The sequence below is a fragment of the Lutra lutra genome, chromosome 15, assembly GCF_902655055.1.
Source record: "Lutra lutra chromosome 15, mLutLut1.2, whole genome shotgun sequence".
Taxonomy (NCBI): Eukaryota; Metazoa; Chordata; class Mammalia; order Carnivora; family Mustelidae; genus Lutra; species Lutra lutra.
Window position 1 is genome coordinate 21,689,201 of NC_062292.1, and position 15,382 is coordinate 21,704,582.

The 15,382-nt window shown below is 37.0% G+C and overlaps 1 protein-coding gene across 3 annotated transcripts in view; it reads left to right on the forward strand.

The window, feature by feature from the left end:
* Positions 1 to 15,382, forward strand: part of HMCN1 (hemicentin 1) — a 477,402-nt gene that overhangs the window by 249,964 nt on the left and 212,056 nt on the right. For all 3 annotated transcript variants that reach the window (XR_007123082.1, XM_047705087.1, XM_047705088.1), the window contains exons 16-22: positions 2,124 to 2,318; positions 4,943 to 5,038; positions 7,536 to 7,663; positions 9,007 to 9,151; positions 12,090 to 12,202; positions 13,883 to 14,042; positions 14,868 to 15,036. Coding sequence is in view for 2 of the 3 variants with exons in the window: in XM_047705087.1 (XP_047561043.1) it covers positions 2,124 to 2,318; positions 4,943 to 5,038; positions 7,536 to 7,663; positions 9,007 to 9,151; positions 12,090 to 12,202; positions 13,883 to 14,042; positions 14,868 to 15,036 (1,006 nt within the window). In the remaining variant the exon portion in view is untranslated. The remainder of the gene's footprint in view (positions 1 to 2,123; positions 2,319 to 4,942; positions 5,039 to 7,535; positions 7,664 to 9,006; positions 9,152 to 12,089; positions 12,203 to 13,882; positions 14,043 to 14,867; positions 15,037 to 15,382) is intronic.

A 15,382-nucleotide genomic window follows, 5' to 3' on the forward strand; every position in this document is an offset into this window, starting at 1 on the left:
AGACTGCCTTCAGCTCAGGTCGTGATCCTAGAGTCCCGGGATCGAGTCCTGCATTGGGCTGCCTGCTCAGCGGGGAGTATGCTTCTCCCTCTGGCCCTCTCCCCTCTCATGCTCTCTCTTTCTCTCTCAAGTAAATAAATAAAATCTTAAAAAAAAAAAAAAAAAAAGGTCAATCCTTGTTTGGAGAAGAGTGAAGAGTTCAAATTGTCCAGAGAAGAAGATTTCTGTAGGGAGATGATGGGAGATGAGGCTGCGTACTTAGAGGATGTCCATTAGCCCCGGCTAATAAAGGCACTAAGGCTGCTTGGGAGACAACTGTACATCGGAGTCCCAGAATTCCCAATGAGAAGGAAAGAAGTGCTCTCTGCACCCATTTTTATTAGCCTGCTAAACAATTTGACTTTGAGTAGTTGTAAGAACCTATAGAAAAGAGGAGGCTGGTAAAATGACGAAGAATTGTTACCAGCATCAATCTGGTTTTCAATCCTACCTCCACAATTCAATTCCATGTGACACTTAGCAAATTAACTATCTTGTCTCAGTTTCTTCATCTACAAAATTAGAGTAATGATAGTACTTACCCCATAAGGATATTGTGAAGATATTGTGAAGATAAATGAGAAAATTGTAAAGTAATGATAGTACTTACCCCATAAGGATATTGTGAAGATATTGTGAAGATAAATGAGAAAATTGTAAAGTAATGATAGTACTTACCCCATAAGGATATTGTGAAGATATTGTGAAGATAAATGAGAAAATTGTAAAGTAATGATAGTACTTACCCCATAAGGATATTGTGAAGATATTGTGAAGATAAATGAGAAAAATCATGGAAAGCACTTAACAACAGCGCTTGGCTTTGTAAGTGATAGTTGAATTTCTAAGCAATATTTACCTTTGACCTTATCAAGGTGCCCTGTCTTCCCTCTTCCTCTTAGAATCCTATTTGGGCAGGGGCCCCTCAGTTAGAGGAGGGGCTCAGTTGGTCAAGAGACCACTTATTGGTTTTGGCTCGGGTCATGATCTCGGGATTGTGAAATAGAGCCCCGCACTCAGCCTGAGTCTGCTTGTCCCTCTCCCTCTGGCCCTCCTGCCCCCGTAACACACATGTTCTTTCTGTCTCTCTTTCTCTTTCAAATAAACAAATAGAATTTTTAAAAAAGAATCCTATATGAGCAGGTTTCATGAATTACCTCCAATAGCATCCTATATGTTTTTCCCTGTCTGGTATCTCATACATCATTACTTATAAGTTCTAGGGGCTAGACATACTACTCACTGCCTCATCTGTCTGGGCTTGCTGACAGCTTTCTCCAAGTATATTGCTTTCCCATGTTTTCCAAGTTGTGCCCATGACACATTTCTAATTCTTCCTCCTGGCTTCTGTGTTTACCTAAATTATGTGGATAACTGTAGCCTTTTGATCTATAATTTTATAATTTCTGAATCAGATTTTAACTCTAAGATATTAAGCTCTCATTATTCTCTTTTTATCAGAAACTATGATTCTCAAGCTCTAATTCCTTTAACTCAAAAATGTATTTTAGAAGTGAAAGGCATTGAGAAGCAATGATCTAGATGTGATCTAGAACAAGAATATAATTTAAGATTAAATACTATTAACTGGTTACAGTGATTGATTAAAGAATGACTTCTGGTATAAATTAAGTTCCTTAAAAATTTGACCAAAAGAAGCTAAGTTTTAGAAAGGGTAAAAAATATTTCATTACAAGGCAAACTTTTTTCTAAGAAAGTTCAAAGATTTGAGCAGTATGACATAAACTAAAATTGAAAACAAATTTCTAAAACAAAAGATTCTCTTTATTTAAAGTAATCTTGATTTAAATTCTCACTCTTAAATTCCATTCTCTTCATCATTTATCACTTTAAGGAAGTAGTTGAGCTTCTTTGTGCTTCTCTTCATTTATTAAGCAAAAAAGAAATATCTGCTATTTCAGTGGCAGCCAGGAATACTTAAAGGGTAAACTTAAAATATTATGTAACCAATACCTTGATTCAGGTTCAATCTGTTGACCGTTTAATAATGACGCTAATACTTAATGTGCCTGTGCGCTATCCCAATGACCTTTTTTTGGTTGTTTGCTTTAAATATCTTCTAGCATCTCCAGTTTTCATACAAGAACCTGCTGATGTTTCTGTGGAAATTGGCTCAAATGTGACATTACCTTGCTATGTCCAGGGTTATCCAGAACCAAAGATTAAATGGCAGAGATCAGACAACATGCCCATCTTCTCAAGACCCTTTTCAGTGAGTTCCATCAGCCAACTAAGAACAGGAGCTCTCTTTATTTCAAGTAGGTTAAAGGAAATATATTTTATACAAGTATGTACATTTATATTATACCTTCATGTTCTATACATAGGGATCAGTCTGTTTAAAATTGTGAATTGATCTTGCCAACACATTTTGTGTTTGTTGCATTTCTTATATTTTGGAATTGACATAAATGAGTCATTTTATTTTATTCATATTTTATTCAAATATATGTCATATCATAAAGGCTTATGAAACAATGTGACTTCTTCCTCTCTCACTTTCTTATTGCAAATGGAGTCACTTGGGCTTCCAGGTGGATAAGTGATCACATTTTATTGACTTTTGTACCAACTGCTGTATAGAAAGGTAAAATGTTATGAGTTAGTTAACTTCAATGAATTTTTTTTTGACCACTAATATATAACCATATGCATAGGGACTTTATACCCTATGGAAGCTCCTTGATTAAAAGTGATATTTACCTGGAGCAGAAGATTGAAAAAAAAAATGTCAGACTCCGGTGTCCAAAAATTTTGCCTGTAAGCGATTAAGCATTCGGATATTTGTAAACACTGTACTTTTTAAGATAATGTTTAGAATGTTTGAATAGTGGCACAGGAGGGATAAAATTATTTAGTTGATTAACTGTTTTTTTAAAGAGTAATTGCATCTTTGGGGTTATTTTGTAGCAAGTCTCCAATAAATGGTTTCCATGTTTATTAAATATTAAATGTCCATTAGCCTCTTAAACTTCCAAATACAAACTAAACTAATTATAAGTGCTTAAGTATTCAGCTCTCAGCCAGGCTCTGTGGTGAAGACAGAAGCCATATGTGGGGTCCCTCACTCGGGCATTTTACAATCCACCGTCTAAGGGGATGGCCACAAAAGTACCCCTTGGGTCAGATCATGAAGGATCTGGAATGTGCAGGTGAAGAAATGCTTTTGATGAGGTAGAAAATAACACTCCACGCTTCACTGCAGGAAAGGGCACATAAAATACTATTTCAAACCAACCACTCTGCAAGCAGGAGAGATGAGAAGGAAAATGGGGAGGCTTACAGAGTTATGCAGGTATGGTGATAGTAGTGATGAGAAAAGCCCAATAGGAAACAAATTGGACCTGAAACAAATCAGTTAGAGGAGATGTAGAAAGGGAAGAATAAAAGAAGGTGGTGTATTGACAAGTGGTTGCCCAGGTATCCAAATTAAATAATCTAGAAGGAAAGTAGTGATTACAAACAGTTCTCTGTTGTTTTATGTATGTCTACACAAATTAGCCTGAGAGTTAATAATAGGAAAAATAGCTTGGATAGAAACAATGTGTGCCTTATTAACCAGATGGTTTGCTGAATTTTCCTTTGCAAGTGAATATTTGTTGTTGTTCTGAGTAGACACTGCCTGAGTTTACCAGATGCCATTCTGCAGTTAAATGCAAAAGGTTAGCAGAGGAGTAGCTTTGTCACTGCTCTTTATCTGGGAGAATATGGAACTGTTTAAAATGGAAAACTACATTTTTCTCTATCAGGTCTTTTCAGGAGATTACACTGTGCTTATTTAGTTAAGATATTTGCAAAGATGACAGTCATTTCCCTATTTAAGATCTTCTGTTGCTTCCCCTATCGCTCACAAGACAAGCAACACTTGACAAGGCACCAAACTATGTCTTTAGCTTGTCTCCTGTGTCCACATGACCTTTAACCTAGTAGTCTTCATCCTGATCCCCCAACACCTTCCTTAATTAAAAAATACTTTGTAATATTCTTTTTACGGTCTCGAAATAAAGTCTAAATTTTTTATTTACCTACACAGTAATAACTATTTTAACATTGAAAATGTAGTACAGAGGAAAATAAAGTAATTTTTATTGAAACAGTAGGTATTCCAATAGGTAAATGTCTACATTTATGTCTACATAAAATGTCTACCCTGGCAATGTCTACATAATGTACATTCATGTTTATGTATATCCCCATGAATCTGACAGCTCAGACATAGAAACTGGTAAATGTAATTGTCATAATATTATAAACAAAGTCGTCAAATCCATGGATTTCCAGCAGGATCTTCAAAACTCTTACTGGACTTGGGATAATTGTTCCTTTCATGAATCTGCCCCCCCCCCGTATGGCCTTTCCAGTTTTTGCACTAAGTGCCAATGTACTCCCCCAGTCACTGAGCCAACTAAAAAAAAAAAATCTCTCTTGCAAACCTTCCGAATGTCCCCAGGGTGCTGCTGCAGGATACCTTGGTAGTGTAGCTTTCTATTCTTTGCACAGACCTTGATTTTTCAAGTTATGCAGATTATTATCTCTGCAGCCTGTTGGGCTTACACTGCCCTTCCCCCTATTCTACCTGCTATTTATTTATTTATTTACCTGCTTGTATCCTACCTCCTCTGCAAATCCTCCCCCAAGTCCTCTACATGCCATCAGTCTCTTTTGTCTCTGCGCTCCCACAGCTCATTGCTTGAAATGCATATTACAGTATTTATCACACTGTGGTATGATTGTTGGTTTTATGTATGTCTCCTCTCCTGGAGTGGGAACTGCCAGAAGACAGCACCTACACATTTTCCACCCACAGGTCTCTGCACTGTGCCTGGCACATAGTTGTGCTTCATAGATGGTGCTGAATGAGTACATGATCTCTTCTTTTTAGATATATGGGCCAATGATAAAGGAACCTATATTTGTGAAGCTGAAAACCAGTTTGGAAAGATCCAGTCCCAGACAACAATAACAGTGACAGGACTAGGTAAGATTAATTAAGTGCTTTGATATCATGCTCATCTAAGTCATTAGACTTTTTTTACTACATCACCTCTTGCCTTTGCCACTTCAAACAAACAAACAAACAAAAAACAGGTAAATATTTGACTACTAAATTAGTTTTCTGTCCCCCACCCTATTTCATATTTCATGGGATATTAAAACTAGAAATAACTTTACATATCAGCTGTTCTAAGGTCCTTATCTTCCATTTGAAGAAATGAACGTCAACTTGAATAAATTGATTTAAGTCTAAATATAAATACATACACATTAGAGTCATGACATCCTTTTTTTAAAAATTATTTTTATTAATATATAATGTATTATTTGCCCCAGGGGTACAGGTCTGTGAATCATCAGGCTTACACATTTCACAGCACTCACCATAGCACATACCCTCCCCAATGTCCATCACCAGACCACCAAATCCCTACCCTCCTGCCCCCCCCAGCAATCCTCAGTTTGTTTCATGAGATTAAGAGTCTCTTATGGTTTGTCTTCCTCTGGATCCCATCTTGTTTCATTTTTTTTTTTCCTTCCCTATCGCCACAATGCCCCGCCCTGCCTCTCAAATTCCTCATATCAGAGAGATCATATGATAATTATCTTTCTCTGATTGACTTTATTCGCGCAGCATAATACCCTCTAGTTCCATCCACATCGTCACAAATGGCAAGATTTCATTTCTTTTGATGGCTGCATAGTATTCCAGTGTGTGTGTGTGTGTGTGTGTGTGTGTGTGTGTGTGTGTACCACATCTTCTTTATCTGTTCATCTGTTGATGGACATCTAGGATCTTTCCATAGTTCGGCTATTGTGGACATTGCTGCTATAAACATTCGGGTGCACGTGCCCCTTTGGATCCCTACATTTGTATCTTTAGGATAAATACCCAGTAGTGTGATTGCTGGGTCGTAGGGTAGCTCTATTTTCAACTTTTTGAGGAACCTCCATGCTGTTTTCCAGAGTGGCTGCACCAGCTTGCATTCCCACCAGCAGTTTAGGAGGGCTCCCCTTTCTCCGCATCCTCGCCAACATCTATCATTTCCTGACTTGTTAGTTTTAGTCATTCTGACTGGTGTGAGGTGGTATCTCATTGTGGTTTTGATTTATATTTCCCTGAATGGCATTCTTTTCTATTCCCTTTTTTACACTTCTCATTTTAAGTCCACATGAAATTATTTTTAGATATAACATGAAGTAAGGATACACTATCATTGTTTCCAAGTGGTTGGGCATTTGTTTTAGTATCTTTTATTGAATATTCTCTTCCCACTGATTAAAATACCCTTTTGGTCACATGCTAAATTCGTATTCCTATGTCTATTCCTTGGAATTTGACTTATGCACTAGTACTACATTGTCTAAATTATTACAGCATTTAATGTAAACGTAAGTAAATGTAAATGTAAATTTAAAGTAAATGCTAAACAGCACCTGTTTCTCATTAATATGCATTTATAAAATTTTTTCTATTTATCTCCCTTTATTCATCTACATATTTAAGTTTTCCAAATAGAATATCTAGGGATTTTGCTTTGATTTGTTTTAAATTTATTAATTCCTAGAAAAGAACATATTTACATCTAAGAGAGTGCACCTCCTTTTATTTGCTTGACCTGTTATGATAGCCTCCTCATTGATCTCATCCTTTCCAGTCTTTCCCTTCTCCTGTAAGTCTTAGTCACAGTGTGCAGATTAATATTTCCAGAAAATTTTCCTGATGATCCCACTTTTTAAATTTATAAATGTTCTCAGTCTCTTTCCATTTGTCCATTGGATACATTGCACATATCTTAGCTTGGTATTTCTGGCCTTCCATGCCATAGATTCTTTTTTACTTTCTCTACTTCTATACTATTATCTACCCTCTCTTTTTTTTAAAATAATTTAATTTTTTAAAAATTTTTCAGTGTTCCAAGATTCATTGTTGATGCACCACACCTAGTGCTCCATGCTATACGTGCCCTCCTTAATACCCATCACCAGGCTCACCCATCCCCCCACCACCCGCCCTCCAAAACTCTCAGTTTGTTTCTCAGAGTCCACAGTCTCTCATGGTTCGTCTCTCCCTCTGATTTCCCCCAATTCCCTTCTCCTCTCCATCTCCCCATGTCTTCCATGTTATTCCTTATGCTCCACAAGTAAGTGAAACCATATGATAATTGACTCTCTCCGCTTGATTTATTTCACTCAGCATAATCTCTTCCAGTCCCATCCATGTTGATACAAAAGTTGGGTATTGTATCAACATGGACAGGACTGGAAGAGATTATGCTGAATGAAATAATCTGCCCTCTTGCCATTCTCTCTTCTTAGAAGGGTCTTTTATCTCTGCCTTTGAATTCAAGCCCATTTATACTTAAAAATCTTATTCTTGAAAATTCAGCTTTCTAAAGAGCATAATCTTGGCCTGTAAGGATGTTTGTCTTCCTTTTGGGTAAGATTGAGTTGATAATGCCTGTTTCTGTCTGTCTCAGTTGCTCCACTTATTGGAATCAGCCCTTCAGTGACCAGTGTCATTGAAGGACAGCAGCTTACTTTGCCTTGTGCTCTGTTGGCTGGAAATCCCATTCCAGAACGTCGGTGGATTAAGAATTCAGCCATGGTAAGAACATTTTAAATCCATGCATTCACATTTCTAATTTTCTTGTGTAAGAGACAGTTTATTCCAACCATTGAAATTTCAATTTAATAAATATACAAAAATGCAAAAGAAAAACTTTTATCAGTATTAACGTGTTTATGCAGTTTACATTATTTCAGAATTAATAAGATGGAGAAAGAGCCAATGGTGTGATTTTTATAGTTTTGCATTAAATTCAATGCAACTAATCAACTTCAGAATATGTACAAAGTGAAACAAATATAAAATTATTTTATAGCCTTTAAATATTTTTATATCCTTTTTGTAGGATATAATAAATACTGATATTTTCATAAAATTCTATCATTTATTAATCTTTATTATTTTTATTATTTAATAATGTCAAACATTATATATTTTATCATGAACTATTTGAAAGTGTGGATCTATTTTGTGGTTTTTTTTTTCAGTGTATAACTTTGGCTTATGAAAGGATTTGAAAAAATTGTCACAGTTTTATAGAATTTTTTGCAAACATGCTATCTCTGGCAATAAATTTTCATGTAGATAAGAGCACTTTTCCTTCCATTTTCCAGGGTAGTTAGACTCACTCTCTTTTTGAAGTGCTAATTAGAAGTGAATTGACTCCTTGGAATAAGATGTAAAATTGTTCATATTTGCATAAAATCTTGAGGATAATTAGTAGACCTCACTCAATAATTAAATGCCCTTATAACAAAGGATAATACTGTTTGAGCACAAAGGTATCCCGTGATTGAACAAAATGCATAAATGTCAGTTAGAGTGACCATTTTTAACAGAAAATATTGCCAACCTTCTCTGACACAGTTCCTATATCATACATTGCCTCTAATATTTGCATCTTCACTGAAAAAGGTGAGTGTTGAAATGAATCACATTCTCTCAACTTGAATGACTGGCTGTTTGCCAAAATGAAAATATCAAATAACTTGCTGGTGGTACTGTACGCTTCTTGAAAAACAACAAATTAGTAAAAAGTAAAAGTCACTAGTGGAATTTGCGTCCTGAGTGATACCAAAAATCACAGAGACATGAAATAGAGACATCACTTGTTTTGTGTCAAGTGATGTCTCCATGTTGTTTCTTTTTCCAGCATGTGCACAACTCCTACGGATGTTAGTATGTGTAATATTTGGTGGTTTATCAGGATGACATATAATAGACTCTACCCTTTGTAACATTTTATACTCCTCATTTTTCCCTTAAGGCTGTTAAAATATTTTGTTATAAGACATTTAATAACCCAGTTGGAAAAAAAAAAATCTGGTTTTAGCTTAGGGAACATTAGCTTTTAAATTAAATATGACTTTTTTTTCTTTAAGTTGGTCCAAAATCCTTACATCACTGTACGCAGTGACGGGAGTCTCCATATTGAAAGAGTTCGCCTTCAGGATGGAGGCAAATATACTTGTGTGGCCAGTAATGTTGCTGGAACTTTTAACAAAACTACCACTGTGGATGTACATGGTAAGAGACACACCCATTGTAATTCTTTCCAAACCATGTTCAAAGCTAGGTTTATGTCTCTAAATCAAATAACTCTGTCTTCTGGTTGTAAGAAGTAGACTTTTCCCCTAATTGTTATTCTTAACAGAAAGCCTTATTTCTTGAACACTATTTACATTGTTAAAGCTGTTTCCAGAATTCCCTTTCCTACATACACAGAAAGGCTTTATTGGGAGTCACCAGCTGAGTCTGGCCAAGGGCTTTTGTAAGTGGTTTCTTAATTGATAAAAGTGAACTGAGTTCTCAAAGAGTTATGTTTAAAAATACATTTTAATTTCAGGCAAGCTGAACTTATTATTCCATCCAAATTGCCTTTTTTTTTTGGATTGTGCAACAAGCATGTCCTTACTAATGACCCCTTTGTGTGTTAGCTAGAAATGACCTAAACTTTTCTAAAGGCCACCTTATGTGCTCCAAACAGTCTTTTTGCATGTTAGATAACTTAAAAGGTCACAAATAAGAAAATCCAAAAGCTATCTTTTTCCGTTCGTGACTAACAGTCACGAACTTTTTACATCTCAATAAATAAGTGACAACTTCATAGTTTAAGAAGTTATCATAAGGGTTTTTTAAAAATATTTTCTTTAAAGACTTTGCAGCATTGCTTTAAGTGTGGCATTAAAAAATAGTTCTGTGTACAGAGATGAAAGTAACACAGAACATTTGTTTTTAGTAAATTCATCCTTTTTTTAGGACATGAATTGGAGAATCCGGTAATTTCCACATTTTGCTTGGTCTATTGAAATTATCAGTGGATACAGACTGTCTTCTTTTTTTTTAATGTCTGTGTCTCATTGTAAATAGCCTCTTCTGTTTCTCAATCTTATACCAGCCCCCACCAACATTGCATGGGATATTCTTGAAGAAATACTATTTTAAAGAAACATTAAAGTAACACTAAATTACAGTCTAAAAGAGTAAATGCACAATACCAGATTGAATACAATTATATACAATAAAAAACTATATACAAAAAAAAATACAATTTATTTTTAGAGCAAAATCAGTCCATCAATTTCCTAGAAGGTGCTTGGGGACTGCCTTGAGAATCTAGTATAGAAATATAATCATGTCACTTTCATAGAATATTGTGTTGAGGAGGATTCTGAGGCAAATTTTTACTTGAGTGGAAGAGAGATGTGATTAGCTGGGATGTCACCCAGATCAGAGGAGCAAGGAAATAGATGAACCAGTGATGTGGTTTATCATGACACACTAAATGTTGATGATTAAAAGCTAAAAAGATCACTTCACCACATATTTCATCCATCTTAAATAAAATTAAATGAGAAACTGTTTTAGTTACTAAGGTTAAAAGAAACCCAACCCAGACATTTGACAGGAACTAAACCGAGCAACCATTCAGCCAACAGGTTAGTTTTTGAGTTGGATGTGACACAGCATCACAAGTTCTCTATACCTCCGTAGGCATGTTAATTAGCACTGACATTCCTTCATTACTCTGCCTCGCCCCTTTTAAGAATACTCATTAAAAGTTCTCAGAGACCAGTTCTTAAAAGGATAAATTAATGCATGCACATATAGATGTAAATTAAAATGGAAAACCACTCACTTGTCATCTTGATTTAGGTAGGTGAACAATCTGGAAAGAAACAGCCCTTCCACAGACAGATGTCATCAGATTTGAAAATGCCTAAATTTGCCACTTCCCCTAATAGCTGTCAAACTCAGTATGCATTTAAGAAAACGGCTTATTCCATGTGGCCACAAAATTACGGTAGAGTTGAGAGTCGACTCTTCCATGATGATTCTGAAATTCGAGAGTAGCCTGACATAGAGAGTATCTAGAATTTTTTTTTTGACAATTTTTTAAAAGAGGAAATTATCTAAGGAATAAACCCAGCCTTGGGAAAATACCAGTATGTAACAAAGCCTTCCAGGGATGTTTATGCACAGAAGTCTCTGGTATCTCTTGTTCTGGCAAACTTCTCCTCCCAGGTAGCTGTGATAATTCTAGAGAAACTTGTCTCAAAAGCAAGAGCTTCAGTGAGTACATGAGCCCTGGGGAGCCATTCCACTTTCATCTTTCCAGGGGAAGGAAAAGAAATGCCTGGTGTGTATCGGGCTTGTACTGTGTTCCTTGTGCTATGTTAAGAACTTTCATGTATGGGAACTTTGTTAATCAAATTCATTATTTTGAGAACATTGAGTATAGATAATTTTTCATATGCTAGTTGCCTGTGATTAATCGAGATATTCACAGAATGGAATCATTAACAGTCTTCCTTTTCCTTTTGCTTCTGCTCATATAATGTTAATTCTTCAGTTGCTTTCTAAAGTCAAAAGGTATGTTTATTCTTCTTAGTGAAAACCACTGACTTAGAATCCTGTATTTTAGTCTTTTAAATGTAAACGCCTAAGGCCTTACAAGTTTTATTGTTGAATTTCTTTTAAGAAAACATATCCTTCTTTCTGGGTTAAATTTAGTAGCTTGTTAAGCAATGCTTGTGAATAGGCAGATATTAAATATGTAGTGGTTAAACAGTCCATTTCTCCAGTGGTGGGCTTACGTCAGCTCTTTGCAGCCTAATGGGTAATGGACAAGGATGAAAAGTATGGTTAAATGTGTAAATGCTCGGATGTAATTCCCTCTTGAGTTTCCAGGAAAACATGGATTTTCTTCAGTCTTACTTTTGTTAGGAAAGTTAACTTGCTATGCATAATTCACTACTTGACTTTAAGTTAGTATTTTATTAAAATGGTCAGATTAGAGTTACTGTGTTTACTCTATTACACTCCCTTACAACTTACTCTACATTTTGATCGGAAAATGTTGTCTTAGCTAGAATTTTTACAAATACACAATGTATTCTAAAAACGTATAACTTTAAATGGAAGAACAGATGCTCAGACTCTGAATATTGCCTCCTTTTTTCAGTCCTGCCAACCATTCAGCACGGGCAGCAGGTACTCAGCACAATTGAAGGCATTCCAGTAACTCTACCATGCAAAGCAAGTGGAATTCCCAAGCCATCCATCATCTGGTCCAAGGTAAATGACCTACCCAGTGGTGTTTGTTAATGTTACGTGTTATCACAGTGTTTGAATATTTTTTGTCATACACAGGACTTGTGACTGTCCCGTAGAATTTTATAAAAAGGAAAACCCATGCAGTCGTACCACTTGGAAGGGACCTTAAAATGTCCTTAGTACAGTCACCTACCTGATGCTGGAGTAACATTAACAACACAACGCTAACATAGCGCCTTCTGTATACCAGGAACTTTTCTAAACACTTAGCATGTTTGTAGCAGATCCTTTTCTACCCTTGCCACATCCCTGCAGCCGCTGTGATTTCAGCGCAACTCCGGTGGACAGCTCCGTGCACGCGGCCAGAGTCCCACTTCATGCGTGTCTCTCTCTAGGTTTTGGAATCAGGGCTTTCTCCAGAGTCCCACAAGGCCACTCAGCCTGCTCTTGGGTAGCTGAGAAGTGTAGGGGCATTAACAACTTGGGGAGCAGGTGTCCTTTATAAATGACCTGCTTCTCATCCATCAGAATACTTCTGAGTTTCTTCTACACGGTTTCTCAAAGGATCCCAGCACATGGAAGCTTATCAGCCCAGCCACAGAGGAAACAAGAACACTGAAATCTTTTTAACTTTCCTTCCTTGTGTGCCTCACTCCCCCGCCCACCTGCTTGAGCCTCTGGGGATCACTTTTCAACTAAACTTCTTGCCCCCAAATCTTTGTCTTAGACCCTTTCTTTTAGGAAGGCAAAATAAGACATACACAAACTCATTTATTCCCCTCTGTGTCCCTATCATGAAGTTGTCCAGCTTTTACTTGTCTTCTTGCAAGGAGGAAAAACCCATTTGCTAGGGAAGTCCTTTTCATCTTTGAACAGTCATGAAGATAGCATGTATTTTCTGTAAATTAATTTAAATCTGACAGCTATAAGTAATATAAAATGATGGCATAATAACAAAATGTGGCATTTGTATAATTAGTACTACAACCCAAGCATTTTACCATAGCATCTAATTTTATATATCTACAAAGCTCTGAAATATAAAGTTGGTACTGACATCTGGAAGTTAAATAAAAAGGTTAAGATTTCTGCATTCTGGACACAAAAACCCAGTGCTGTTGCTGATCCCCAAACTCTACAGTGTCTGGTACTATATAGAAGTTTAATGCATTTTAGGAAAACAAAAAAATGAAAGGCCAGGGTGGCCTTTGTGCCAGGATAAAGCATGAAGGTTAAGAAAGAATTTGGGGTCCAGAGCCTGACTGCCAGGGTTCAAGTCCCAGAACTACCACAGACTGAGTGTTATTCCACATCATCCCCAACCTTTAATATTTTCATCTATAAAATGGGAGATTATGGTAGTTCCTGATCATATGATTGCTTTGAACATGAAAATATTTAATTCATGTGACATGCTCAAAACTGTGCATGGTTAGCTTATGACTGTCCCATTCATTATTATTACCATTATTCGCTCCATTTTTAAGTAGCTCTGGAGCAAAGGGGACATGGTTCAGTGTGTCAAAATACTGCCTTTGCTTTCTTTGCTCTAATTTTCGTACAAATAACTTAAGTCAAATTAGCATTTTTCAAAAATCTAGTATTTTCCCCCATGGAGATCTTTTTTTCCCTCTCTTCCTTTTCCAGACATGAAGTCACTCCTTCATTTTCTTAAAAAAACCTCTTTGTTGTGTTCTGCAGAAAGGCGAGCTGATCTCCACCAGCAGTGCTAAGTTTTCCACAGGGGCTGACGGAAGTTTGTATGTGGTGTCACCTGGGGGTGAAGAGAGTGGGGAGTACGTCTGCACCGCCACCAATGCGGCTGGCTACGCCAAAAGGAAAGTGCAGCTGACTGTCTATGGTGAGAGCCCCCGGAGGAGTGTTTTCCTTTGACACTGTCTGCCCGTGCCAAAACTCACATTTCTCTCCCAAATCGTATTAGCGGGGGCTGTTCTCCTCAAGTGAACTGCATTTTACAAAAATGCATTTTTACTGCCAACCACCATTTCTTCTATTGAGATTCTTATTTAAAGGGAGAGTAATTGTATAGCCATTCGGAAAAATTTTATGGTGGTTTCCTGAGGAGTAGGCTCGCTGTACCCAAGCAGCTTCAGAAACACCCCTTAGTTAAAATCCCCTCGCAAAGCCAAACCTTAGCTATGCCTTGGTGAGCACTCTGCCCTGAAGAATTCCTTGTACACAAATTTTTTTTTAAAGATTTTATTTATTTATTTGACAGAGAGAGATCACAAGTAGACGGAGAGGCAGGCAGAGAGAGAGAGAGAGAAAGGGAAGCAGGCTCCCTGCTGAGCAGAGAGCCCGATGCGAGACTCGTTCCCAGGACCCTGAGATCATGACCTGAGCCGAAGGCAGCAGCTTAACCCACTGAGCCACCCAGGCGCCCCAAGAATTCCTTGTACAAATGGCAGATTCTCGAAGGGCATTTCAGCTGACCTCTTCATTATGTTCTGAAAGGAAGAACTAAAAAGAGAAACTCTCTGGTCATTTTCCTTTCAGCTCTTGCTATAAATACATGAATGGAAAGTTTTGGAGATGCCCTGAAACTTTGGAATGCACAGCAGCATCTTTTTGTACATTTTTAAAGAATATTAGTAATCCACATTTGAATGTAAGGTAACTGTTTTCAATGTACTCTCTCCCTTCCCAAAACATGTGTTTATTTTAGTAAGGCCCAGAGTGTTTGGAGATCAACGAGGACTGTCTCAAGATAAGCCTGTTGAGATCTCCGTCCTTGCAGGGGAAGAGGTGACGCTTCCATGTGAAGTGAAGAGCTTACCCCCACCCATCATTACGTGGGCCAAAGAGACCCAGCTCATCTCTCCATTTTCTCCAAGGTAGGGGATCGGGGACAGACTACGACACATGAAAACAATCTCTTGGGGTAGATGGGTGTACCTACTTAGCTTTACAGATGTTTCAAAAAATGATTTTTAAATTTGAGATAATTCACGCATGTACCTGAACCTACAGCAAATATTTGTATACCTTCTAGATCACTCTTTAATATCAAAATGCTAACACCCAACTTTGACGTAATTTCCCACAGGTGCCTCTACAGGGTAGTTACTGAAATGGAGCACATTTGTATGTCTGTTTAGCACAAATGCATAGAACACATAGAATCTCATTAATTCCATATAAGTACACAATAAGTACTCTAATGACTAAGATTTGACTTTC